This window comes from Onychomys torridus, chromosome 11 (assembly GCF_903995425.1).
Source record: "Onychomys torridus chromosome 11, mOncTor1.1, whole genome shotgun sequence".
NCBI classification, from domain to species: Eukaryota; Metazoa; Chordata; class Mammalia; order Rodentia; family Cricetidae; genus Onychomys; species Onychomys torridus.
The window spans coordinates 22,303,670-22,331,026 of NC_050453.1; the positions used below are offsets into that span (position 1 = coordinate 22,303,670).

Here is a 27,357-nt window from a genome sequence, read left to right on the forward strand (position 1 = left end):
AAAAAGAATGAGATTCTTTATTGAAAATCAGCCAACTCAGTGTTCCTCAAGCCCCAGACCATGGTGGGCGGCTCTTCTACCTCTGCCTCGGCTGCCCCACCTCCCCCACCCCCGTAGCCACAGTGAGGAATGGAAAATAAGAAGCCAAAAGGGCCTCTGTGGCAGAAAGCTGCCCAGATGTGTGCTAAGTACAGCCCAGCTGTGGCTGGAGCAACAGCCGCAGGCTCCTCCCTATAAATTAAATCCCTGCAGCCACAGCTGTAGGAGAGGCATACTTGGAGAAGGAAGGTCAGTGCGGCACAGGGCAGCATCTCTGACTCCTGGCCAAGGAATGGACTGAAAATACAGAGGTCAGAGAGAGAGAGGCACTCTGGAGGAAGGAGGCTTTGGTCCCAGGGGAAACGTTGGTCCAGTTTTGACGGCTCTGGGGAAGGAATGTATTAGTAAGCCCAGAAAGAAAGAGGCAATCATTGGGCACTGCCAGAGGTGACAAGATAGGTTGGACTCCACCCTGGCAGAGGGGAGCTTAGAGACCCAGGGGCTCTCCGGGAATGTCACTGCTAAAACGTATATATACATATATATTAACCATTCATGGAGGGCAGGGGCAGGGGCAGGGGGGATGTCTGATCAGAGGATCTGGCGTGGCATCCCATAACCGGTCATGCCTGCCTGAGATGCTCCACGGTTGGTGCCCATCTGAAGCCCAATCACATTCTTGCCCTCTTGCAACTGGTTGTCTGAGAAGTTCCGAGGGTTCTCCTTGGACTTCCTGGGTAGAAAGGAAGTACTAGTTAGGAAGCAGTCAGAGGCCAGCTACCCCAGTAAGTTCTTCTCTGAACATGTAAGCTGATGTGCATTCTGCCTTTAAGACCTCTGGGCTGTCTAGAAGCATCTCTTTGTCTCTCCAAAAGGCCAGTCATTGCTGCCGCCTCCCATCTCCTCCCACCTTCCAGCTCTAAAGGTGCTTTGTAACGACTGGTCCTATGGCGACATCATTTATTTTCTGCACACAGGAATGGGCAAGAATACTGTACCAGCAGGGTCCTGTGGCTATCCCACAGATACTTACTTAGGAAACCAGTTGGGATCCCCAGAGAACAGCCCATCATCCCTGGCTACTGCCAGCCCACCCAGGTTCATTAGTGTCCGCTGCACACAAGCCATGTTCTTTCCTGGAAGAAAACGATTATGTTGCCTGAGTGGAAGTAGGGTACCGGATGTCAAGATTCTACCTGTCTATGAGCTTGGCATCCAAACTCTTTAATTCCTTGTTCCCACCCTAAGCTGCAGTATGGCCCATCCTCCAACACATGCGCGCACGCACACACACACACACACACACACACACACACACACACACACACTTGTCCTTAGGAAACCCACCACTTATCCTTTCTCTTTGGTAAAGATGGCCCATCCTAACCCCTAGTCTCCTGGGTAACAGGCCTGGGCCCTGGCCCACCTTCCCAGAGATCCACAGTTTGAAAGATGTCAGTGGTGTTAATGCCGTAGCGCTCAGCAGCCTGCAAGAACTGAGAGATTTGCTCCATCTGCTTAAAGGCCATAGTGGAGGCCTGAATCTTCTTTACTGGGGCCTGCCCCTCAGGGTATAGAGAATTAATGAGCTCACACAGCACCTGGAAGAGATGACATGCCAACTGAAGATCAGAGCACCTAAGACAGTGAACCAGAGAGGTGCCTTCCCGTGGTGCGCCTCAAAGTCCCTCCTGCCTCTGAACCCAGAGGAAGAGGAAGTGTTTTTAGTCTTTCCTTGCTACTCCAGCATCACTGCGCGGAGTTTACCCTCTCACCCTCTTTCCAAACAGCTCCTCTTCCGACACCTAGGAGCTTCTGTTGACCTTTACTCTGGAGAGGTAGGAAAGCATGGGGGCTCTACCAGCCTCCAGGAAGATATTCGGGATGACGGCACACTTGGGTCTGTGCACGCCCTTCCTTCCCTTCTTTGGTGTAAGCCGTCTCTGATGCCCCGGCACCAGCCCCGTTCTCCCTGCGTCTCCCATTTAGCTCTCACCGTGCCATCCTTGAGCCAGTTCTGAAAGTTCTCCCGCCCGGGCTGGGGCCGGCCCACATCCTTGCGGCACTGGGTGGTAATCCATTGGATCAGGATCTGCTCCAGATCCGCATCGTACTGCTTCTCAATCTTCTGCTGCACCTCTCGGCTCAGGCCGTATGAAGGTCCCCGGTTGGCCATTCTGACAGCTGTGGTGACGGTAAAGAGCTGTGGAGAGGATGTAACCAGGCTCACGGTCAACATTTACAATACATGGGGTGCCTGTGAGGGCCGGAGCGGGGGATTCCTGCCCAGGAGCTAGCACAGCTGGGCTCTAAAGTCTAGCCGGTGTGAAGGCCTCACAGACACTAAACTTCACTTGAAGGAACGGTTCTCGGTCTAGAATGAAGCCTAGGACCCGCTGGAATAGAAGAGAGGGTAAATGCTTCGGTTCAGCTCTTCATTGGGAGTATGAAACTTGACAAAGTTAAATGGGTCAGTCTAGCCTCCAGCCCTGCTCTTTAGAGCCTTAGGAAACGATTCAGGAAACTAGACTACAGAGCATATGGGAGAGCTATGTCAAGAGAGGGAGTGAGTGGAACGACCTTCCACTAACCGCTAGGTTTTTAACTGAGCATCTACTATCTGCAGTAGGGATTGCAGAAGAGAACGAAGCCCTTGGTCCTGTACTACTCATAGTGTGCCATCAAGGGGACACGGGGAGAGGCGAGGTGACGGCGTACACCATGTACACACCGAGTACTAAGCTGCACTGTTCAGATCACGTGACAGGAATTAATAAGCGCAGAGGGACAGACGAAGTCTGGGTGGGCTTGCTGAAAAAGGTAGGCCCATAGTTTAGCAGGCAAAGGGAATTTCCTGTGAGAAACCTAGCAGTAAAAAAAAGAAAAAAAGAAAAAGAAAAAAAAGAAACAAATTCTTTCCTTTCCCTCCTAGGCATCGTGGTAGACAGACTAACCCCTTCCTCTCACCACCGAAGGTGTCCATATACTAATTCCCAGAACTGGGAGATAGATCACCTTACATAGTTGGAAGAAAAAAAAGGTGTGAAGCGGGTGTGGGGGAGCGTTTGGAGACGGAGTGATTACCAAGAAATCAGCCAGGCGGGCCCAGTATCGCCGAAAGAGTTCTCATTCTCAGTCAGTGAAAAAGGCAGGAGAGGGATGAAGGAAGCGTGTCTACCACGCAGGGTCATGAACCAAGCAAAGCCCCTAGAAGCCAGAGAAGAAAAGGAAATGGACTCTCCCCTAGCTCCCCAGCCCCAGTGGACGCAGCCCCAGCAGCACCTGGACCTCTGACAGGGAGACTCCCCACCACGCACCCCCCTCTAGAACCATTAGAGCGGCCTGTGTGTCACTAAGTTTATTGTCTGTTCCAGGAGAAAGGGGAAACCTGGAGAGAGAAAACTGTATACACAGCTGGGTTTAACTTTCCTTGAGGACCTTGGTTAGGAAGAACCGGTAGCTTCTGACCACAGGCCTGAGTTGGCAGCCTTTCACTGTGGGCAGCCTGCCCCACCCACCACTTTACTGACAGGTTCCCCACCCAGGAACCTGGGGAGTAAGTACTGGAGATGCTGCTAATGCACGGGGGAGCCAGGAACAGAGGAGGGGCACTGTCCGTCACTCGCTACGCCAGCCCCTGCTTTAGGGGTCCTTCTCTCTAGTTGGAAATAGAGCTGGCTGTCTCTGACATTTCAAAAACTGGTATCCCCAGGACAAGAGCCTCCATTCAGAGAGAAGCAGGGAGCCCACATCTGGCTGCAAGCCAGGTCAGACTTAAGGGATGAAGTCATTCTGGTTCCTTCTCTCATGCACCCCAGGTTAAACACTCCCACCACCCCCACAATGGGCTCTGGTGCTCTGCCAAAATACAAGAAGCCAGGCTGTCTCCAATAATGTCCTAAGTCTGGGCAGAGGTTGTGTGCTGGGTCAGGCCCTTCCCCCACCCTTCAACATGGCTGGCCCTTCCTACACTGGGTTATCCAGCTGCCACATTTCCGGGAGGAACCCCCCCCCCCATAAGTCAGCTATTTTTAAACTTCATTAGGAGACCTCCCCCCAGCCAGACCAGATAAATGTCAGGCTGTGTCCCGACCCACGTCACATCGCAGGCCACACACACACACACACACACACACACACCCCACACACACACACACACACACACCCCCCCACACACACCGTCGGCTTGATGAAGGCAGGTAGAAAAGTGGAGTGGCTGAGGCCTGGGCAGAAAGGGGGCCAGCATCCTCACCCACCCTAGTACAGCTGCAGCTACTCAGCTCCCAGTCTACACAAGCATAGTGTTGTAACTAGAAGACAGGACGGGAAAAGGAGGGAGCAAAGGCTCCTATCACAAGCCAGCCTCCTTTCCCTGCCCAATTTCTGGACTTCTCTTCTGGAAACAGCTTTACGCTTGTCACTTGGGCTGTTCCCAAGGCGCTGACGGGCCTGAAGCCCGGGCACAAGTTAAGAAAGGGCAAGGGAGTGATTAACCCATATGCCAGGGTTAAGAAAGAGTCCAAAGACAGACCCTTCCAGTGTCCCCCTGCCCCAGATCCACCTCTGGACAGGTGAATACTGAGGGTTCCTCCCCTGGCTCTGAAGCTTGCACACAGCTGGCGAGGTTGTCAGCCTCCAGCTGCAGTGTCTCTGTACCACTCTGAGGCCATGACCCTGGAACCCCAAAGTGGCAGAGCCACATGGCGGAGTTCTCAGACGAGGCTATCCCAGCCAGGCCCGGCTGGCCGGCAGCTGTGTCTCTCCCTACCCCCTCAGGCAGGCAGCTGATGGGTTGTGGCTGCTGCAGCTGGAGAGACCCACCCTAGTTACACCCAGGAGACCTACCCCCGGCCCTCCCTCAGAGAAAGAGAAAATAGCAAGTCTCCTTCTGGGGTGGCCTAAAGACATCTGTCCAGCTGGAACACAGGTGAGGGAGATGCCCAGAACTGGGTATCCCAAGGGAAGACAACAGCTGGGCAGGCCTACAGGGTGGGCTGGGCTGGGCTGGGCTGGCAGTGGCGAACTCCAGAGCCCACTGCAGCCCTGGGAACAATCCTCACTCAGGCCTACAAGGTTACAATAACTGGGAAAAGAGGAGGGACCACGAAAGGCCTTCCAACCCTGAAGGCTCCACCCAAACCACGGCTGGCAGCTTACCTCATCCCATTCGGCGTCAATGCTGAAGGCAAGGGGAACACCGAGTTGGGAAGGGTCGGACTTTAGAATTCTGGGGACTCTCCTCTCATCGTGCAGATAGAAGAACATAGGGAACTTCCCAACTCACACGTGAGTTGAGACTGTTCAGAAACAGAAAGGCCACATGGGTAGGCAGAAGGCCAGTGGTAGCACTGTGGTTAAGGGGATGCCTTAGAGAAGACCCTCCCCCCACACACATACCAGGGGGCAGCCCCCTCACCACCTAGAGTGCGGAGCCGCAGAGAAAGCTCCACAAACAGGAAGCCCGCAAGGCCTGCTCAGGAGGAGAGGAGGGGGTGGAGGCCGTTGCCATGACTTCTGTGTACCAAACATAAGAACAGAGGCAGGGTGGGGCCCCCCCCAGGCAGGAACACCCACTCCACATTGACTCGGGTGGAAGCTCCAGGCAAAGGAGCATGATCCTAACAGTTCTCTGGGTAGAGCCAGACTCGAAGAAGCAGCTTTGGAGGACCTGGAAGGCATATGCAGTTTGTGAGTAGAGAAACAGAATCAAAGTCTAGAAGACATATATCCTGGGTAGGAAGACGTTTCTGAGCTAGAAAGCCCACACCTGGCAGTCTTGAAGGGCAAGGCGATGTGTGAAGACAGACTAGGGGCCGATCCCCTGGGGGCTGGCAGAGACAGTAAAGGCATGGGTGCGCAAGGGGATTGCAAGGACAAAGATTATTTGCTGGCTCTGGAACCACAGCACCCTGCTCACCCCTCCCAACCATGCCCCGCAGTCTGAGGTGTACCCAGAACTGCGGGAAGGAGAAAGTGGGAGGAGCTTGGAGATGAGGAGCTGTCCCTGACTTCTGCTCTGAATTGGAGGACAAGGGGAGCCGGTCCAGCCACAGGTCTCCCACACTGCACCTCCACTTCCCATCGGCCGCTGCTTTTGCGCCGCTGCTACCAAGTGTCCCAGTACCTCTCTGGTATGAACATAGGGAGGTCTGCAGAGCCCAGCAAGGAGGCAATCTACTTCCGGTCTGCAGGTCCAGCCCCTTCAGCCGCCGCCCCCACCCCCACGGCCACACCCTGGGCCGTTATTGCGGATGAGTCACCCACCGCCCTCCCGCCACTGGGGGTGACGCAGGTCTGGGCAGCCCGCCCGCCCGCCCGCGGCCACCACCAGCTTTCCCAGCAGCAGGGGGCACGGGAGGGGGCAGCGGGGCTCAGGCTAGGGTAGGAGAGCTTGGACAGCAGCCAACCCCTCCAGACAGGACACATCCGAGTGCAGTCAGGACTGCAGCCCGGAGATGTACGAGGTCAAAGGCACTCCAGGAGAGGGATAGGGTTTCACAGAAGGCCAGGCCACTGTGCAAGTAACGCACCGAGACCCGTGACCTCCCCAGGTAGTGAACCCGAGTACCCAGAAAAGCAAACTAGCAAGAGAGGGAGCAAAAGGGCGATCTCCAGGGCCCACAAGGCAGGTAGTGCCCACACGTGCTCCTGGACCAGGAAGTGAAAGGGTCGCATGGTAAATTCAGGGATAGCAGACGCGCACTAGGGCGCGCGCCAGAATCCCATTCTCGCCGCCACTCAACGCCAGCCTGAGAACGTCGGACTCCCTCCTTCCTTCTCCCCCAAGAACTCGACGCAGGCACGGGCTGCTGGGGCTTGGGACTGGACCCCTTGGGTCGGGACGGACGCCCCGTCTATGCACCCGCAAAGCTCGCCTTACTTAATTGCCCAGCAATGCAGAGTCAAAGCTTGAGAAGCGGACCTGACAGCACGGGGCGGAGCACCCAGTTAGGACCCTGGCGGCGGCCAGTCTACAACCCCCACGCTCCCTGGAGCTACACTCAAGTGTTGGCTTCTAGCTCTCTCCAGACCACACACATACCCCCACCTTACCCCCTCTCCTTCCCTGGTCCCTCAGTCCTGCTCACCGTCCAAGCGGGCCGGGTAAGTGCACACGCACGTCAGGGGCTGCAGTGGCGAGTGAAGCTCAAGACCCGGCCGGGCTAGGAGTTTTCTGGAGGGTCCCGCCTCAGACGGGGCGGACCAAGGGCGGGGCAAGGGCCGAGAAGGTTTAAAGGCGCAGCCTTGTGGAATGCTGGAGTGCTTAAGGTAGGTGGTCAGTGGGCAGGAATGGGGGTTAAAGGACCTAATGAGTCAGTCCTTGGTGCTGCCGCAAAGGTCTCCATCCATGAGAACTCAACAGCCATAGACTTGTAATCCAGTAGGAAACTTTCTACCTAGGTTAGCTCACGATTACAGGCTTAAAAACTGGTGAGGTTAAATGGAGGTATAGGTAGAGCCTTCCCCCAGGATTGAGCAGGACATGACAGTACCGGGCCTGCAGGCTGGGACAGCACCCCCACGTGGTTCTGCTCGCCATTTAACTTCAAGCCTGGGCAAAAACTAACAGTGAGGTCACTCCTTGCCCAGGGCCCAAGGGGTGTGGTCGGGCTTGGGACCTGGGGTTCAGACCTGGCTTCTCTCTCCCTGCTTTTCATCTCCTGTTTAGTAACCTGACATTTCTCCTTAAATCTTGGAGAGATCAGGACGGGGAGGGCTTCATGGAGGAAGCTGTCAGGCATTTTTTCTGCCTCTTAGGGTGTCCAGAACACCTACTACTGTTTTTCAGGCTTCAATTAATGGAATCCCCACTTAAAAACCCACCAGTGTTATTTTTCTTCACATTATGGGGGAGTCCCCTGTTGAGCCTGATATTTAAAAACAACAGCAGCCAGTTCCACACTGACCTTTGCATTTTCTGTTCCAGAGTCCCCACTCAGACCTATAGAATGTGGTTTCGGGACCCTGTGCCTTCGGGCTGCTCCTCCGCCTGGAAGCTTTTCCCGTTCTTTACTGGTACCTCACCTGCTCTGCCTGTTACCTGCTGTGAGGCTTTCCGCTCAGCTATAAAAGGCGCCTTATGCTTTAGTTGCCCAGTCTACAAAATAAACTCAAAGCTGTGGAGACTTAAACAGCACTCAGAGAGAGTGTAGAGCAGGGCTGGGCACACAGGGAATGATGTCAGTCAGCTTCGAGGGTCCCAGGAAGTCCCACCTACACGTTGTAAGTACTTACTAAATGTTGACACAAACTGAACTCTTTGTGCCAAGGTGATAACCAGCTTACAGCTTTATCACGGAACTTAGTATGCTGTAAATGTTTGTCTGCCTCACTGACCAGAGAGAACTCCCCAAGGACAAAGTATAATCTCAGTGAATTCTGTATTTTCTCATGGCTTCTAGCCTAACAGCAAATCTCTGCTAGCAGGCCCTATTAGGCACTCAACCACTATTTTTTCAAATGACTGTTGAATGTGTCTCATTCCCAATCTTCTCTGTACAGGTCCAGGGAATTCTTCACCTCTCTTAGACACAAAGATAGATAACAGAGAAATGTTTTTCAGACTTTTATTCACCAGTTTAAAAAAAAAAAAAAAACCTGCACCCACACTATAAACAACACACACACACACACACACACACACACACACACACACACACACACACGGTTCAACCCCTAGACTCAACTAAAGAGTCAGTCCATTCGTTCTACATCAAGCTCACTCAAGCCTACCATCAGGCCATCAGGGTCTATGCCCGCACAGAGTGGTAGAGGCAGTGCCCAAGCCCGGAGCCAAAGTCTTGGCCTCCTTTGCAGATCCATATGCTTTTCCTAGCCTCCCAATGAGTGTGTTCACAGCAGAGTAGCCTGTTCGGGGTAGGAGATGGACTGTTGATAGGCTGGTAGCCGGGCCCTGGTAGCATCCCGGCGGCGGCGGAAGGCTAGAAATTCCTCCCGAAGGGCAGCACAGCGGGCCTCAGGGCCAGGGGCATGGGCTGTGTTCAGGAGACAGCTCTCCTCTTGAGTCTTCACTCCTTCAAAGGAAATGCAGGACAATGAGAGGAGAGACGTGGTTGGTGACTCACTGGGTGAAGGGCTCAGGCCTGAGGCTCCAAAGGGCCTTTGCATGCAGTGAGCCTAGGGAGCGAGAGAGACACTCCAGGGCAGGGAGCCTGAGACTTAGGAATTTGACTGGGAAACAGATGGACTCACCTCAGAACGTGGGAGGGTGAGTGTGGGGCCGCGCAGCCGGCTGGGAAGTTCACATACCTAACTCTGGCTCAAGTTCGGGTCGGGACCGAGAGCTGGCCAAGCCCAGGTGCCATGTCTCCTGCAGCTCCATGTCCCCAGGGAATTCTGAGTCCCATTCATAGTTCTCATCCACAGAAGTGTTCCTCCTGTTAGAAAGGACAGGTAGAAAGGGTGAGCAGAGGAACAGAGGGCATCCAGCGAAGTATGAACCTGGGGTCCTCTAAACCAGAGTGAGCTTCCTGGACCTCAGCAGAGCTCCTAACAGAAGGAATCTTCTGGTCTCGGAGTGGGAGTAGAACATGGAAGGTGAAGGTGAAGAAGAGCATTGGGGCGCAGGGGAGGGGGGAGGCGGTAGAGGGCATCTGGAATGATCGGGCAGGATGGAGGGCCAGGGCAAGAATGGGTAGGTATTGCCTTTACCTTTTGCTGACAGTCACTACGTGCTCTCTTCGGGGCCACCTCTCAGGGCCACTGGCCCAGCTGCTGGTGTCTCCTGGAGCTGGGCTGAGGTAGCTTCCCCCTGCAGAGGGGGCTGTGGAGGGGGGGCGCAGGAAGGAAGCACTTCCTCTCCCACTGCTCTGGCTGGTGAGGCTGCCACGAGGGGCAGCGGGGAGAAGCCCCGGCAGCACCCGCTCCCTCAGTGTCCAGTCAGCCAAAGCCGTGTAAGGGGGCTCTGAGGAGGCCCCAACCCCCATCAGTGTCCTAGGAAGCACTGCCCTGAGGTTTGCAGGAGGAGAGTCTGGTGGAGGGAGGAAAGATGAGAGGCCACAGGGCTGAGTATCCATGAAATCTGGAGGTGGAGCAGGTGCGGGTTCCTCAAGAGGTGGCCAGTCCCCATCTACATTCATCTCCCGGAAGAAGGGTAGGCTCAGGTACTGGAGCAGGGGTCCTGGACCTGGTAGAGGGGCTGCAGGAGGCGGTCCTACGGGGCTGATGTCTGCAATGCAGAGGGGCCGCGGGACCCCACTGGGGCTGCTACTGCTACAGTCAAAGGACTGGACCAGGCGTTTGGCTGAGTTCTGAGGTTCTGCCCGCTCCAGACATAAGCTTTCTTGTGGAGGGTCCACGGTGGGTCCCATCACAAAGCGGCCATCTGGACCCCGGCAAATGGGCTCCAGTGGTAAGTGTCCCCGACCAATTGGAGAATCCGGGTGGGGGCTAGGTGGTCGGGCAGGCTCCCCCCAGAGCAGACTCTGGCGTAGGCTGGGAACAGGGGAGCCCTGGAGCTTCAATTTGGTCACGCTGTCAGGGCTGTCTGAACCAGGAACAGAGCTGGGGAAGGACAGAAGACCAGGGTCTGGCCTTGCAAGGTCTGTTAAACAACTGAGCAGAGCTAGGGAGAGCAAGCAAGGGCAGGGCCAGGTGGTGGGGGCAGAAGGAAGAGAAACAGCATGGGACTAGTCCCCAAGCCAGGGACAGCACACGCCTGGTCTCACTTCCCTCTAATTTCAACTCCTTCTGACGGTACAATGGGAAGCAATAGGAAGCCGGAGAGGTAAAGGACTTACTGTGGGCCTGACTTCCTAGGCGAGGAGAAGATCAGAGGCAGATCTGTAAGGACATGAGAGCAGGAGGTGATCCAGGTAAATTTCTGCCCAAGCTCCGGGGATACAACCCCCAACCACATTCCCATCCTACTGGGAAAAGGGTAGGTAAGGGCCAGGTACCAGATTGGAAGGATGCCGCACCAAGACGGTGGATGGGCAACCCCTTCAAGTGGGCAAGCAGTACTTAGGACCCCGGTGATGAGGGCAGAGGGGAGAGGGCAGCCTCGGGAAGAGAGCGATGGCACCTACCCTGGTGCAGGCGTTTTCTGTGGCGACGGGCAGCCCTGCGCCGATTCATGAGGCAGGCTGCCAGGATGCTCACAAGGACTGCCACGCCCAAGAAGCAGACGCCACCCACAACACCAGCCAGTACGGGCTGGGGCAGGAGACCTGGTAGTTGTGTTCGGGAGGGGTACACCTCCAGGCCTGGGCCAGAGGGACAGGAAAGGGGGTCAGTGGACTGCGAATCCCCGGTATAACCTCCAGCGACTTTCCCTCCCACTGGGTTCTCACCGGAAGTGGAGATATTGGCGGTGTTGCTGGGATCACTGACATAGTTATCAGCAAAGGCCACGAGGCGGAACTCATAGAGCACGTCCTGAGGATTAGAGGTGGAGGGCCATGGAGCATACAGGGCCAGCACTGCCCACCACAGTCCCTTTTGTGAAGACTGCAGTTGGGAGGTAGGAATGAGGTAGGATGGGGTGAAAATGGCCAAGTCAGGATGAGAAGATGGGGTTAGGAAAGACGAGGACACCGTCAAAGTCCCAAGGGGGACCGCCCCTCTCTCTACTTACTGCTGCCGGCACGCGCACACACCTTGATGAGGCCAGGCACCAGCAGCTGGATTTCTGTGCCGGCCACAGCTTGGTCCAATATCTCCCAGCCTTGGGAGCCTTGCCTTCCTTCCAGGACATAGCCATCCAGTCTCTTAGGGATGAGCTCTGGGGGTTCCCAATGCAGGAGTACCCCTCGGGGTGTCCGTACTGCCACCAAACCTCTAGGAGGGGACAGGGCAGGTGGCATCTCTGTTGGAGGAAGCCTAGGGGCAGCTGGTGTGGTAGGAAGCCCTGGATGGGACAGACAGACAAATGAAGGGGTAAGAGTCTCGGAGTCCTTCATGCTGCCCCTCCCCTGGCCTTCCCCAACTCTTAAGTACCCACACATTCTGCCAGAGCCTTTCTGGACCCTCTCTGGACCCCAAGCTGCCCAGCATCTCTGCCCTATCCCTACTCCAGGTCTGGGACCTCTTACCTTCTGGTACAGACAGGACAATCTCGCTGAAAGGCCCACTGCCCAGCTTATTCTGAGCAAGGACACTGAACTGGTACTGAGTATGGGGTTGCAGCCCTGGCACTAGAAGGTGTGTCGCCCCCATAGGCACAGCCAGAGACACCCAGTCATGGTGGGCTCGGTCAGGACGCTTGGCCCTGGGGAATACAGGGAAATCTTATCAGCAAGGATGAGAGGGATGGTGTAGGGGTCCAGAGAGCTGACCTCACCCCTCTGCTCAACCACCAAAGTCTCAGGACCTCGGCCCCGAAGGTTAAGAATCTACGACAATAAGGCGGCAGAGCTAGCACGTGGCTAGACACAGAGGGATGGAAGGAAGGGCAGAGGGCCGGGTAGATCCAGGGTGAAGTCAGGGACAGGTCACTCACAGTGGGGTATACCAGACACTGAATCTCTGCAGATAACCACCATCAAAGCCAGGCTCCCAAGAGACATTGGCACCCTTGGGTAAAGGTACCACAGACACATTGGTGACGACATGGGGGCTGGTGCCTGGGTAGGGGGAATGGAGGGAGGGATGATGATCAGGACCCTGAAGTAGGGTAAATAAAGAGTACATCACAGGTTCTATCCTCTGCCCATTATCCTGGGGGATCCCATACCCGCAGATCCCTACCTATACCTCCCAACAGCAATACCCCCATCTCCTGTTTCACATTGGCTCCCCCAGCTCCAGCCCACTCCCAGGCCACTAACCTAGCACATAGATATTGGTGGAAGTGACCACTTGGGCTACAGCGTTGCTGGCACTGCATTCCCATCGTCCATGGGCCTCCTTGGTCAGGGGTCGAAGGATGAGGCTGCTGTTGCTGTCCACCTGGGCCTGGCCCTGCAGCCCCCGGCCCACCTACAGAACCACTGGTCAGCCCTGAGGATACATGCAGCCACCCCTCACCAAGGGGGCCACTCATCTCTCCAGGTCACTTGTTCCCTCCCCACATTACCTCTGTCAGCCTGTACCTTCACACATCCCCCCCCCCCCACCAAAAAAAAAAAACAACCCGAGGAACAGTGAGCATGGACTGTAGAGCAGAGTCAGGATTCAGGAGCCTTACCTTGGCCCAAGAGACAACAGGAGGAGGGTCTCCTCGAGCAGAGCAGGGGATGAGTAACTCTCGCCCTACTTCTTGGAAATACTCTTGCTTGGGTTGGTCTATAAAAGCCGGGGGAGCCTGCAGGCCAGATCTGGATTTGGAGGGGGCCTCTTTCACAGCCCCTCTTTCAGCTCTAGGCTTGGACGTCCCCCGTTCCCAGACCCTTGTCACACTGTCACATCTCTAACTCATTCTTCCTCTCTCAGTCCTGTGTCTTTGCTCCCAGCGGGTAGGTCTGCAGGGCAGTGGTGGGCTGGGGCCAGACTCTCTGAGACAGAGGAGTCTCTACAGATCATCCTCCTTGCCTTCTCTCTTCTCTCCCTCCTCCCCCCCCTCCCCCTCTCCTCCATTCCCTGTGGAACTCCGGCAAGGGAAGCAGAAGGTTTGAGATCAGACAGATATGTCTCATTTTCTGAATGTGTACGTGACTGATGTCCCACAGCCCAGTTTCATCTTTGCGTGTTCTGCTGGCTGTTGCTATGACCACCACAAGAAATAGACTTAGGAGCCCCTCCCATACCTGTCTGCCTGACCCCACCCTCTTAACACGGTTTAGAATGCATATCCAGCCACCCAGCCACACCACAGCAGGTTTGCTGTAGGCCTCACCTTGAGCAGCACTCGGGTCACAGAGGAGGGTCCAGCAGTTCCAAGACTGTTGTAGGGAGTACAGGAGTATTCCCCCAAGGCATCCTCATTCCCAAGAGCAATGATGAGTGAGCCCTCTGGGCCCTGTGACCAGCCAGGGAACTAGAGGGCAGAGGAAGTGACAAGTAGAGAGAGAACTCAACAGAGGCAAAGCTGGGGTGAAGACAGGCAACCCACGTGAGGAGGCGATACAGGAAGTTCTCTTGTAGAAAGTCAACCCATCAACTCTGGGTCTTGGCCTAACCCTCTCTCCGGACTGTAGTAGACCTCCACCTCTCTCTCTCCTGTCAAGGGGCTATCATCAATGGCTGTGAGACTGTCAGCATAGCTTCACGGTACCACTCACAGAGAATGGCGTGAATGGCATCCCTAGAGTTGAGCCACGTGGGGGTCCCTGCCTGCTGTCCTCTCAGCACTGCGTTGCTAAATTCTGAGTCTCCTACCCCCAAATACTCTTCTATAAGAAAGTTCCCCACCCCCATTCTCCTGGATAAAGTGTGGCCCCTCACTCTCCGTATCTAAATACTTGTCCGTCATTCTGGTTAGTACGATGGCCTGTCTGTCTTCCGGTTCCTCTCTCGCTCAGACTTCATAACCCCTCACCTGGACTACCCCAGCTGCTCCACAGCCTTCCGGCTGCCCTCCAAACTCCGACTCAGAGTCCTGAAACCACAACACCACCGCCAAAACCCACCGCTGCTATTGCCTTAAGATTTTTGTACACTTTTAACAAAAATTTACCGAACGCTACAACTGGAAAAGCCCCGAGGACGCTATGATGAAAAGACGCAATGCCTCCAGGAATTTATAGTCTCCTCAGACAAACAAAAGATCTCAATCAGCTTGGAATGAGGTCATATTAAGTTGGCACGCAGTTTTGCCTTTAGGACCCAACCTGTCTTTCCAGCCTTTTCTACAACCACTCAAGTCCCTACAGGTGCTCACAGCAGCTCCCACCTCACCGCACCATTCATCATTCCCTCAACACGCTATACCATACCCTGCCTCTGTGAAGTGGTTTCTGCGTCGAATGATGGCCCACTCTGCAAGATCTATCCCCAAAGTCCCAGGATTTGTTACTGATCTCTCCTCAACCAGACCTAAAAGCAAAGCCTTGATCCTTCTCTGGCCTGCCAGCAGAGTCTCTGCTGCAGTTCCATCCTCCAGGCCGCGCTCTAAGGATGGATACTTCTTGGTTACACCCCCACATCCACCACCCAACACAGTATCTGGTAAGAAGCGTGTTTCCTAACCATAGCACTGAATTACACTCAGCCACCCACTGCAGCTGGCTGTCTGACTATAACGACACCTGGCGAGACCTTCCTTCTCCTGTACCTTGTCCAGCTGCAAGGCCTGCCCATCTTTGGTCCAGGTGACAAAGAGCAGCGGGGGGTTGGCACGAACTGGACACTGGATCACCCCCCGCATGCCAATGGGCAGAGGTGTCTCAGGAGGCATGAATGTCACCTGTGCTGGGTCTGGAAGAATGCAGAGACAAGTTGGAAGACAAGGTCTTGGGTCTGTCTCCGGGGGTGGCAGGCTGCAGGGGTGGGGTGGGGTGGGGTGGGGTGGAGGGGTGGAAGTGGGAGCTCAGACTTACAGAGCACAGTGAGATAGGCAGAAGCAGAGGGTGGATGCGGAAAACCATTACTGGGCACACAGGTATAGTGGCCAGCGTCATCAGGCTGGGTGGCCTGTAGCCACAGGCTTCCATCTACCAGGATCCGCACGCGAGACTGTAGGCGGCTGCAATGTGGCATGTGTGAGGAGGAACCCAGGCCTCGCCCAGACGAGGAGTCCCTCAGATACTACTCATCAATTCCCTGACTCCGCTACCCAAGAGGTAGGTTACCCTACCTAATGTGGAAGACATTAATGCCATCCTGGAACCAGCTGTAGGTGAGGTTAGCGGGGTATGCCTCCGCCTGGCAGGCCAAAGAAACATCGTGGGAGGCATTGACTGTACTGTTGGTGGGGGGTACCACGATGACAGGAGGTCCTGTGGGAAGTACAGAGGCAGAAAGATGTCCCCAGCCCAAGATCTTCCCAGAACCCTCGGGGCACTTCTGGCTCTGCCCTTTGTAACCTACAGAGCCTTGAGGGCCTGAGGCGGAAGATGTGATAAAAACCATCCTATACCAGAGGCTGCTTTCTTTTCCAAGACTTCTTTGTTTCACAAGAAGTGACAGTAACCCTATTTACTCTATTTCCTTCTGCTTAGAAACCGTATGTGAAGGACGGTCAGTTTTAACTCTGTTCATTTACTCTTTCGGTCGCTGACACCTCCCTGTCTCCCACACAGATCCCATATGTCACCAAAGATACTGTAACAATGCCAGGATCTAGATTCCCCTGGCACCTCAACACTAATGACCATTTATGCAGAAAGGACCTCACTGGCTCACAGAAAACTTTCACCCCAGTGCCTACCCATAGACCCCACCTGGCCACCCATTCTTCTATGTGTCAACTTCATCAGGCCAGTCTGGGCAGCTGGCTGTCCCCACGGCAGGCTGCTTCCTTGTCCCTAGTGAATCCCAGGTCCAGAGTACCCATTTCCTAGACTCTAACCCAGCGACACACCTTCTGCAAACCTGTCTCTAGCTACCATACCCCCACTGCCTTCTCCATCCCTGGACCCCAATGCACAGCCAGTTAGGGTTAGTAACAAGTAGGACATGACCTAAGTACACCCAGGGAGCACCTGCCACAGGCTACACTGAGCGCCTAGCACTCTGCTTGCTTATCTCTCGAGCCCTCATAAGAACCAGTGTGGTTAGAATTATCTCTCTGCTTTGGCAGAGGAAGAAGTGATGTTTCAGAGGCAGACACATGATGAGGTAACTCGCCCGAGGTCAAAAAGGGAGGCAAGACTTCTGCTTGGGCCTTCCTGATGCCAGGGTCTCTGTCCTTTAACTGCACTGCTCTTGTCAAGTACCAAGACAATGACACTCCAGTGCATCACAAATTAATCTGTTTCCCCTCCAGGAAACCGGGCGCTATGAAGTCAGAGTCCAGCCTCACACAGCTCCTTAGCCTCTCCTTCCCAAAGGACCAGCTAAGCCCGAGCGACTACGTGCCGCTTTCTGTGCTTGTCCAAGTCCTGAGAGGTAGGCATGGAGCTCTTTTTTGAGATGATACAACCAGGACCTAGGAGAGTCCCATGGTTCATGGCCTAGCACGAGCACCCATGCCCTTCCCGCTGTAATACACTGCCAGGCACTATAACACCCTTGCTTCATCCTCACTCTACCCTACAGGGGCCCCTTCCTCAGATATGAGCCTCCTCCCCACATTCTGTGTGCTTCCCCAACACAGGTCCTGTCTTCTCACATGGGTGGCCCGGGGGGCCCAGCCCTCCCACCTAGCACCAGCAGTTGTGTGGTATGGGTGACGCTGCCCTCAGTGCTGGAGGCTTGGCAGGTGTAGTCTCCAGCGCTGCCTCGCTCCACCCGGCGGATCCAGAGTGTCCCGTTCTGCACCTAAGTAAGGAAGGAGTCTTTAAGAAAAGGCCCTTCCTGTTTGGGCAGCCTCAGACCCTGCACTTCCGGGACTGGCCAGCAGAGGGAGGCAGCACCCCAGGCTAGAAGAAGCCAATGGAAAGGCCCTCCCAGCTGAGCTTCCGCCCCTCTTCCTGCTCTCTCAAGTCTGCCCGCCCACTCCAGGGGGCCCACTCACTTGCACCTGACCCTGACCCTTGCCAAGGTCCTGTCCTCGGAATTTCCAAGTCACATAAGGCTGGGGGCTGCCCCGGGCCACACAGCGCAAGGTAACAGCCTCCAGTTCCTTCACTTCCAGAACCAAGGGAGGCGTCTCCAGGAGCTGAGGGGGCGCTGGGAGGGAAAGAGGCGTCAGGGGCTGCCAGAAAGGCTATCAGCCCACAAAGCAGAGATCCAAAGCCAGGGAGACCTCATCTCAGGGCTGCAGCCTGCTCAGGTACGTGGGTCCCCTGCCTGCTGTACACGGGGCCACCCCAACACTGGCTGCATGTCCAGAGCTAGGCGGAGAGCCAATTGCCCAAGGAAATCTGGGAATCAGGAGGTGTGGGTCTTAGACTCATCTCTGCCACTCACGGGTGGCACAAACTGCCTCTCTAACCTGATTCTCCGTCTCGATCTCCCCTATGAAGTGGGAATGGTTACAACTGTCTCCCTTCTAGTGACGAGGAAGAAACAAGGTCCCGGATGGAAAGTGCTCCGCACGGGTGAGCTGCACCGCTCAGGGCCCAATACACCGGGAGTGGAAGTTCCTGACTCGGAGCCTAGAGGCAGGCCGATTGGATTTTATTTGAAGAACTCAGAGGGTGGGAGGGAGGGCAAACACTAGATGAGCAAACCCAGTGAGCAGATGCCGGGATGGGTAGGGCATCGGCGCTGCACTGGGATACAAGCTCCCTTCTCTCCTTCACTACCTGGGCTCCCATCATTCTCCCCCCCCCCCCCGCGCACCACCTGCCCCCCCTCCCTGCTTCATACAATTGACTGTCAGGTGCACCCAGGAGCCGTTGGCAAAATCCTGTTCAGGGCTGTGTTGGTCCAGGAAGAGCACTCGGCACTCGTACCAACCCTGATCTTCCACCCGGAGCCCCTCAATCTGGAGAGATGCTCCTGATGTCTTCAGTCGGACCCGTCCTGTGAGGAGGGGAGTCCCGAATCAAGGGGGGCTGAATGAAGGAACTCTGCAGGTGCCCCCCCCCAGGCCTGGTCACACGGGCCATTCCCAGAGGTGGAGCATAGATAGCCTAAGCCTGTTTATCTGTGAGTGTGGGTCTGCAGAGGGACCGATGGGATCGAGGTCACTGAGGGCAGATTACTACGTTCAATCCTTCCGACTGCTCCTGCCTTTCGATAGCTGAGATCCAGAGCAGAAAAAGTCAAGGCATTCGAAGTAGACAGAGTGTTCCCCTCAAATACGCCAGACTCCCCAGACTGTTAGGGGAAGGGGTGAAGAGCCAGCATTTGGTGGCCCCTCTGGACTCCTACAAGATTTACCATCCCTGGCGTCCTTTATAAGACCAAGACAGAAGTCCTCTGGGGGTACTCCTGCTTTTAGAGGACTCTGTCCCTGGAATCCCCAGCAGTCTTTGGGGCCCTCCCAGGGACCCAGACCTCGCCTGCCAAAGCCCGTAATCCCTCAGAGCTATTATCAGCGGCCTAAGCGCCTTATAGTGGCCAGAGTCCAGCCCGGCCAGGCCGCAGTGTCAGCAGCCTTCCCAACTCATCCCATCCCCTCTGTGCCCCAGCTGACTGACTGACCACATGCAGCCCCACAAAGCCCCACACCCCAGCACCAAAGGACACCTCATTCCCGCCAGGTCAGCATCCACAGCACACCGCCCGGCCGACTGAGATGCCCACCCAATCCCTCAGCACCCTCCTCTGAGGGAACCCTGCACCCTGACAGCATTACAAGTCCCCTGGCATGTGAGAAAGGCACATGTTTGGCAGCCCAAAACACCCAGGCACAAGTCCAGCTCAGCTGGATGCTCCTTTGGGCAGGTTATGTCTCGACCTGTTCATTTCAGTTTCCTCATCAGTAAAAAAAATGAGAAAGGGAAAAACTGGCATGAGGCGGAAGGCCAGAGATAAAGCAGGGGAGGTGTACAGCACCTGGCATCACTGGATGCTCAAATAAAGGCTGTTAAACAAATGAATAAGATGCACATTTGAAATCAGAAGTCTACACTCAATCCTGGGCCCATCCCTCATCTGATAATCACCTCCCTTTCCTCTTCCACATCAGTGAACTGTACCACCATGCACCAGGTTGCCCTCTGGGGAAGCCTGGCATAACCTGGATTCCTCTATCACCCCCTGCCATATAGTTATTCATTCCATCTTCCAAACCCTACCTCCTAAGTATTAGTATTTCCCGTCTCTCACTGGGTTGTCCAGCTGCTCCATCCCCCCTACACTTAGCACTTGCCCATCCTCACTTGACCTTTGCTGTGAACAGATGGAATTTTCTAAAATTCACAGGGCAGACAAATGTAGCTCCCAGGTGGTGCTTCCAGAGTCCTGCCTAACCCAATCCCCCCCCGCCCCCTGACAGAAGCAATCCTGAAGCTGCTGGGGGTACCCACTCCCTCCAAGCTGCTTCCACTCAGCTCCTAGGGTAGCCTCTCTGAAGTCGAAACTCAGCCTGATTGCCCTCGGTGCTGCTGGAGAGATGACAGCCACAGGATCGAGGGTGGCTAGTGGACCTTTTTTTTCTTCCAACAGTTGGCCCCTGAGTGTGTGGATTCTTTACACCCAGAAGACAAAAATGGACCTAGCAGGTAAATATTTAACGTAAGAATACAGTACCCTTCCTCACACCTGCAAGGTTCCCGTCACTCTAATCTGACAGGCCACTGAGCCCAGCAGACCCCAGACTGCAGCTTCCTACACACACACACACACACACACACACACACACACACACACACACACACCCCGCATGACAGAACTTCTCATTATGGTAATCGCTGAGCTCCTGAGCAAAGGAAGAAAAACTAAGCAGTGAATATGAGCCGTGTAATATTAGACAGTCACCATATTTAATCCTCCCCCCAAATCCCTTATTGATGAAGGAACTAATGTTAAACTTCTTCCCAAAATTGCATATCTATTAGGAGATCAAGCCGGGAGGTCTCCCAAAGTCAGTGCACTTTCCAGTGAACACCGACAGCAGAATCAAATAATGTTCAGGGCACTGAGCATAATCTCTGACTTCACTTAAGAAATGTTATCAGCTAATGGTTAACAGTCCTGATGCCAGTTAACAACAATATTCAGTGCAGCATGTTGTACCGACTAACCTCCCTAGGGGGGTCCAGACTGCTGGGCTGCAGTGTTTCAGAACAAGGTGACCAGAGTGGCAGTCCTACAACTTCCTGTCCCCTGGGCCCACTTCCTCCTAGAGGCCTGCCCTCCGCCTGCATGGCCAGACCTAATGGACTTCAGATCTGCCTACATACAGAGTCTGAGAAGGTCAGAGTCTGCTCTCTCAGGCTCTGCAAAGGCAAGAAACCCACACTAAATTTAACCGTGAACATGGACAAGTGTATGTTCACATGGAAGTTCGGAGCACAGCAGTAACGGTGCCCACATACTGCACTATGAAGCCGGAGGCCTAAGGAAGCATTCTGAGAAGATGTGTCGAGGCTGATAGCTTGGAAGGATCAAAGGCAGGAAGGGGGGATTATTAGAGTGAGCTTGGGCCTTCTAGATGGACAGTCGGGAGTTGATTTATCAAGCAATCCAGTATAGTCATAAAACACGAGTCCCTTCCTCTCTGCTGGGCATCCCTGAAACACAGCCCAAAAGTCAACGGATCAGGGCCAGTCTCACTAATCCAGACTTAGTCTAGCATCCATCCCAGGATGCCTAAGTCCAGATCACCTTTCCCCAATTCCTGGTCAGTTTCACACCACCCAGGTGCTATGCTAAATACTTTAAACACAGTAGCTAACTTAATTAGTCCTAGATCACTTTATACTGCCTTTTACTACTTCTGTGCTAGTTTATACATCTGGGTTCCTCTACTCCACAGCTTCTAGAGCCCTCCAAAACCAGCTTTCCCTTCAGGGGTTCCCAGAGCTTCTCTCTTTCTCTCTCTCACGATTGTTCCCACACTGGAGGCCACCAGCCTCATGCAGTCCCAGGCCATCTCCCCTCCACTTGCCCACAGGGTTTATGACAGAACAGCATTGTCCTCAGCAACCTCCACCTCCCGTTGCTTAGCAACTGCAATTGTGAGTCCCCAGCACAAAGGCGGTGAGGCCCCCTTTCTGAACTGTGAAGCAATAAAGGGTTAATGGGCTCAGAGGCCTCCCTCTGGAGTCTTCACCAAAGAAGGACCCATGTGGCTGGTCAGGAGCTCCAGGCCACTCAGGGGCAAGAGTGGGAACAAAGGGAAGAGGGAAACGCAAAGGCTTGTAACTCCCAGTCCTTAGAGCTGGAGAAAACCCACAGGTAGCCTTCTCCTGGCTTCTCTGCCTAGGGGCCCAAAGACAATACAAGACTAATGCTGTTGCAAAGGCAGGTGGAGTCCCAGGGAAAGCTCTGCCCACCTCGCCCCCACTTCCCCCTGCCTTGCCTCTGCCTGGCAATAATTTGAATTTGTCCAGCCTCAGCCCTGCAGCCAAAGCCCCCCAGGCAGAGACAGGCACAGACAGGGAGGCCACCTGTGCCTGCTGTTTCTCTCTACTTGTGCTAATTGAGGCCCACTTTCACCGAGTCCCCAAGGCTTGTGTAGACACACACACGCATTCCCAACTAGGCTGTTTGCCAATAACTGCCCCCAGTTTGAAAATAAACTCTCTGCTGGCACCTCCTCCCCTCAGCTCAGCCAGCCAGTGACAAGAGCTCAGCCAATCCCAGGATTTCCCTCAGGATTCAAACCAAAGACAGAAAAGGTACCCCATCAGCATCTCTCCAGGTGGCCTTTTCTGGGTTTCACTCCTGAAAAGGAAACACCAAGGCTCTTTCTTGCCCAGCAGCCCAGATCCATCCTTAGGGTCTCCTACAGATTCTGAGACCTTACTCAGATTAAGGCTCCATCCAGGATCAGGAACATGCTGGGGTGCAGGAAAGAGGTATTCTTCTGGGAGGTCTACACAGTACACCTCCACAGGAGCCTCCAGAAGCAGCAACCCAGCCAATCCCATCTATGCCTAGACTTTTGGGGAACTGAACTGGATCCTCCTCCAGCAACCCCCATCTGTGTTCATGTTCTCTGCTACTCAGAATCAGACGACACTCCTCATACCCTATCCATTCTGCGGACCCTTCAACCCACTCCCTAAAAGCCTGGAGCCTCCACACTGGCATTTTGGACAGTAGGGAAGGGGAAGACATAGAGCAGCAGATAGTAGATCCAGAGACCAGCAGAGGGTTAAGTGGGGAAACTACAGAAGATCAAGATGGAGTCTGGAAGGTTGCATGAAATGAGGATAGAACAATTAGCAAGTCAGGATGGAAACCTAGAACAGGGCTGCAGAATCTCCCGTGCAAGATGCCACACATAGCCGAAGGAGCAGAGCTCTAATGTGTGCATGCATCATGTATAAATAAATGAATCCCACTATGAATGAGCACTACTGGGGAGCAGGGCCATGCTTGCTAAGCAGTTAGGGCAGCAGAGCGGGAGATGCGATTGGAGAGGGCACAGAGCAGCCTACTCAGCCCACCTTTCTTGGTGACACTCCCCCCTCCCACTTAAGGACAACTCTTACCCACGTAATCGGGGTCAATTCGGGGAGAGTAGAGGCCGAACTGGATGAAGATGGGAAGCAGGAATCCAAAGCGCAGCCACTCGATGACATGCAGAGGGGGGCGGCCAGCTGGAGGCAGCAAGTCACAGCCCAGAACTGCACTCTCCCCAGCCCGGCCCACCACAGAGACCACCTCAGGCTTCTTTCGACCTACGTGGTGGGTAGCACGAGGGAACAGCAAGGGATCAAAATGAGATATGGGAGGGGAGGCTCCATCACCATCTCTCTATGGTTTCCTTAAGACTTTGCATGACAGGAGGGACCCCCCAACCTCTCTGAGCCAGCCCTAGCTAGGCAATCTCCTACTCTCTCTCACAGATAACCCCTTAGTGAAGAGTCACATCCCAGGGTAAACAGAGGTGATGATCCCCGGGGGTCTGGCTCACCGTCAGCCCCCTGGCTGATGACCAGGCTAAGGATGGTCAGACTGAGATAGCAAATCATAGCCCAGCTGGCCTGCTCACCCGGCCCCTCCTATCCACAGGAGCCCAGATGGAGGGGCCGGAAGGATGTCCACTGCCCAGCAATCCCAGAGAGCATCAGTCGTTCTGATCCGCCTCAGGCAACCGGTTTCAGCTCTCACTCTTCCAGTTATTGCCTAGCTCAGGCAACACCCGAGGGAGCTGTTCCAGTCTGGAGAGCCACCAGATCTAAATGCAAAATATAAGGCAACATACAGAGTTGGTCAGTGGAGGAGACCAGAAGAAAGCCCTGTTTGAGCAAGGTGTGGGGGAAGAAAGAAAGAAGAGGGTGTAGAGGAAAGGAAGGGACCAGCAGGAGACCAGAGATCTTTTGGGTAGTACAGGCTGGGGATCAACTCCGGGGCCTCATTCCTGCCAAATTCTACCACAGCTGTGCTCCTAGCTCCCAAACCAGAGATCCTGAAGCCCTGAGGTTAAAGCTAGGGTATGAACACTAGAGAACAAGAGAGTGCTGTAGGGCTGAAACTACACCGGTAAGGGAACAGATCCTAGGAAAAGCAAAGGAATTCTGGGAATGCCTGCCAAGTGATACAATGTTCTTAGCAAAGTGAGCAAAGAGAACTCACACAGGAGGAAAAGGATTTATCAGGGAAGTCCTGGAGATGAGGACCATCGTGCCTAGCCTCCTCATCCTTCTTGCCTTTCTCCTGATGCCAACAAAGTCACAGATAACATGATAAGACCATTATTCACCACCACCACCACCACCACCACCACCACCACCACCATCCCACGTGGCCAATAAGGATCCTAAGGATCTTGCCTAGAAGCAGACAGCTAGTCTAGAACACATCTCAGATAGAATCTAACCCCTTACCCTGTAGAGAGTGCCCCCACAGAGCACCCACATCCAATTCCTCCCCCTACCTCCCATCCTCTGCGTTAAGCCCTGGAGCCTGGCGACATTCCCTACCCAGTCAACACGGCTTGCCATCCCCACCCGCTGAAGAATGGGAGATGGGAGAGGGAGGCAGCATCCTCCAGGCCTGGACAGATCCAGAGAACCCTCCCTCTGCCAGACACCCGACTTAGAGCCTCACCCTAATTACTCCCACGCACTCCTCTCTAGTATCCTGGGGGTGCCAGGGTTTGCCAGGCCCTCCATTCCCAAACCCTAGAGGCATGATCTGAGAGAAACCAAAAATGCTTTTGAGTCCCTACCATACACAAAGTGAACCCTGGAGCATGGGAGGTAGGTACTGCTAACAGTACCAACTCCTCAGTGTCTACGGAAGTCACAAAGGACCAAAGGGCCCTGACCCGGGCCTGGCAAACCCAAGTGGACTCTGCTCCGAAGCCTCCACCCTCTTCTTGGCCTCACACAATTCAGCACTGTCTGTAAAATACCCTCCACGGGGCAGTATCATTCCTGCCTCTGCATAACACCCCTTTGCCTGACTCCTGGTAATGCATTCCCTTGCCTCCGGCTGCACCCAGCCAGCTCTCCTGGACTTCCCTGGAAAACCTTCGAATTGTACCATATAGAAGCCATTCTGGCTCTACCAAGAATCTTGGGACCAAGGCATCCTCAGAATGTATCCTACTTTTCCTGGAATCTTTCCAACTCCTGTTCCCCATCCATCCTCCGGCCATCCAGCACTCCCATCCCAGCCGTACACTTTTCAGTGTTTGCAAAATTCCAATTCCTCACACCTGATCTCCAATTACAGCAGGTCCTCGCTTCAAAGCACCTCTGACTGGCCTCCTCCAGAATTCCCACTTGCCCTCCCCCTTTTTCCCACCCTGCTCTCCCCGGAATGCCCCCCCCCCCAATCCTCCAGGACGCAGCCCACAATACACTTCTCATGGTCCATCACAACAACACTTCTTTTCCCTCGCATTCTCTGGCTCCTGGAACGCCTTTCTTGTGGAACCCGCCAAGAACTCCCCTATATTACCTCTTACACTCTTCCAGATCTCCGGGAACCCCCACTCACCCACCAGTAATTCCACTTCGCTCCCAGAACTACCCTGGGTCTGCTCCCCCAGATGATTTCACTTCTCTCTAAAGCTCTCCCGCTTCCCCCTGGTCCCCAGAACGCCCCACTGCTCCCCATGTCCCTGCCAGCGCCCCATTTCTACGCCCCAGGACACCCCCACCCTCACCTGCTCTGCACCGCACAGCTCTGCTCTCGCAGCTACACAATAGGGGGCGGACCCGCCTCCCCGCCTCAGATGCCCCGAGCGCCTCCCGTCGCCCTGGAGACCGCCAATCCCCCCCCCCCCCTCCCGCGGCGTCCAATTGGAGCCAACAGAGGCCGGGCAAGGCGAGCGGGACCCCCGAGCCTCCTGGGAGTTGTAGTTTAAGAGACAGAAGGACGCGGTCGCACGTGGGCTCCAGTCGCCCCCTCGTGGAGCTCTGTACTACTAAGCGTGGGCAGGCTGATCGCCGCTTCCCGCCTCGAGTCAGCTGGGCTACTGGGTCAGACAGACCGGTGCACCAAGAGCCGCAGGAACCTACCCCCTTTGCAGGATGCTTGCATGCCCTCCTTCCTTTGTAACTTACCTGTGGCCTTCTCCCCTTCCCGAACAAGCGTGCCACAAAGGAGGCATCGAAGGTTGAAATCTGAGCCAGGGGCAGGAGCACCTGGTGGAGAGCACGATTCCCCGCCCCCTCCCTGGGGATCCACCCAAGTCCCGGACCCATCTGATCGCCTATCTTCATCCCCACCCCCACCCATTTCCTCTCGCTGGACTGGAAATACCTGTCTGAATTGGCTAGCTCCCAGCTTTTGCCCAGGCGCCTCCCGTGTGTGTGTGTGTGTGTGTGTGTGTGTGTGTGTGTGTGTGTGTGTGTGTGTGTGTGTGTGTGTGTGTGGTGTGTGTGTGTGGTGTGTGTGCGTGTGTATGTGTGTGGTGTGTGTGTGTGTGTGTGTGTGTGTGTGTGTGTCTCTGCCGGAGCAGCCAACGACCTAGAGAAATAAACCCAGGGGGAAGAAATGACAGGCACCCTGACAACGGAGGTTGAAAGAGAAAGAATGGAATATCTGATCCTTCACTGAACCCCTTGCAGGGTGCCAAGCCCTGGGGTAGATGCCTGCTTTAGTTCATTGCTCCCGTAATCTGCACTGAAACCCCTGCGAAGAAGTGCAGCTCCTTTTGACTAGTGGGAAAACAGCCGCTGGACCAGACGGAGGAACTTGCCCAAGAGTTCCCACCAAGGCACATTCAGGGTCCAGCCTGGATCACGGAACCCACCCCCTGGGACATTTCACCCACAGGCAGAAATGTACCTGCCCTCAGAAAATTGTACCCCTGAGCTTGGCACTGCTGTGGAGGTGCAGGCTTACTATTTGCTCTCCCACTAGGCCCAGGCAACACGGTCCAGGTACTTCCCAGTGAGCTCCTCTGGAAGCAACACACTGTTCTCACCACACTCTGACTGGGGTTGAACTCCCACTCGGACAGGTAGTTAATGGAATCCGGGTGAGAACAGACCCTGGGGAAAGATTGTAAGCACACCTGAATCACTGCCACACCACCCCCTATAGTGGTCATCCAGATCTGATGCCATTGCTGTGGTTGGCCTTCCATCTTTAGTAAATCCTGAGAGTTGGAACAATCTTCCAGGTGTAAGTGCCCGAGGGTTTTGGGGCCACTGGGGGAGGGGGGAACAGGGCGAGGGAAGGAGGCTGCAGCCGAAACGTGGTTTTTCCCACCACCCCTAACAGTGACCCAGAACTAGTGCCTTTGCACCTCGTTTGCATAGTAGGCTACCCCAACAGTTGACCAGGTGACATCAT

At 54.8% G+C, this 27,357-nt stretch overlaps 2 protein-coding genes and 1 long non-coding RNA gene across 5 annotated transcripts; 1 reads left to right on the plus strand and 2 right to left on the minus strand.

The window, feature by feature from the left end:
* Tagln2 (transgelin 2) lies at window positions 1-7,213 on the minus strand. Of its 2 annotated transcripts, XM_036203072.1 has the most exons (6): window positions 5,437-5,514; window positions 5,197-5,336; window positions 2,036-2,242; window positions 1,466-1,640; window positions 1,073-1,175; window positions 1-772 (listed from the first exon to the last, which is right to left on the minus strand). In XM_036203072.1, exons 2-6 carry the CDS (start codon window positions 5,302-5,304, stop codon window positions 631-633), a joined length of 735 nt encoding a protein of 244 aa, XP_036058965.1. In that variant the 5' UTR covers window positions 5,305-5,336; window positions 5,437-5,514; the 3' UTR covers window positions 1-630. The 2 variants fall into 2 exon arrangements, with proteins under 2 accessions (XP_036058965.1, XP_036058966.1); XM_036203073.1 differs by lacking the exons at window positions 5,197-5,336; window positions 5,437-5,514 and adding an exon at window positions 7,128-7,213.
* A 1,457-nt stretch (window positions 7,214-8,670) lies between these two features.
* On the minus strand, window positions 8,671-25,795 carry Igsf9 (immunoglobulin superfamily member 9). Of its 2 annotated transcripts, XM_036202861.1 has the most exons (21): window positions 25,721-25,795; window positions 23,519-23,782; window positions 23,094-23,282; window positions 18,352-18,507; window positions 17,555-17,709; window positions 17,241-17,358; window positions 15,734-15,875; window positions 15,477-15,622; window positions 15,212-15,354; window positions 13,835-13,975; window positions 13,187-13,303; window positions 12,828-12,978; window positions 12,500-12,623; window positions 12,093-12,268; window positions 11,658-11,908; window positions 11,352-11,436; window positions 11,088-11,264; window positions 10,800-10,842; window positions 9,712-10,563; window positions 9,310-9,437; window positions 8,671-9,074 (listed from the first exon to the last, which is right to left on the minus strand). In XM_036202861.1, the coding sequence occupies exons 2-21, from the start codon at window positions 23,574-23,576 to the stop codon at window positions 8,893-8,895; spliced, it is 3,534 nt and encodes a 1,177-aa protein (XP_036058754.1). In that variant the 5' UTR covers window positions 23,577-23,782; window positions 25,721-25,795; the 3' UTR covers window positions 8,671-8,892. The 2 variants fall into 2 exon arrangements, with proteins under 2 accessions (XP_036058754.1, XP_036058755.1); XM_036202862.1 differs by lacking the exon at window positions 25,721-25,795 and having other exon boundaries at window positions 23,519-23,789.
* On the plus strand, window positions 17,507-26,372 carry LOC118593415. Its single transcript, XR_004946219.1, has 4 exons — window positions 17,507-17,812; window positions 18,036-18,080; window positions 20,098-20,153; window positions 23,617-26,372. It is a non-coding gene; the product is annotated as an uncharacterized LOC118593415 (long non-coding RNA).
* Window positions 26,373-27,357: the final 985 nt, after the last annotated feature.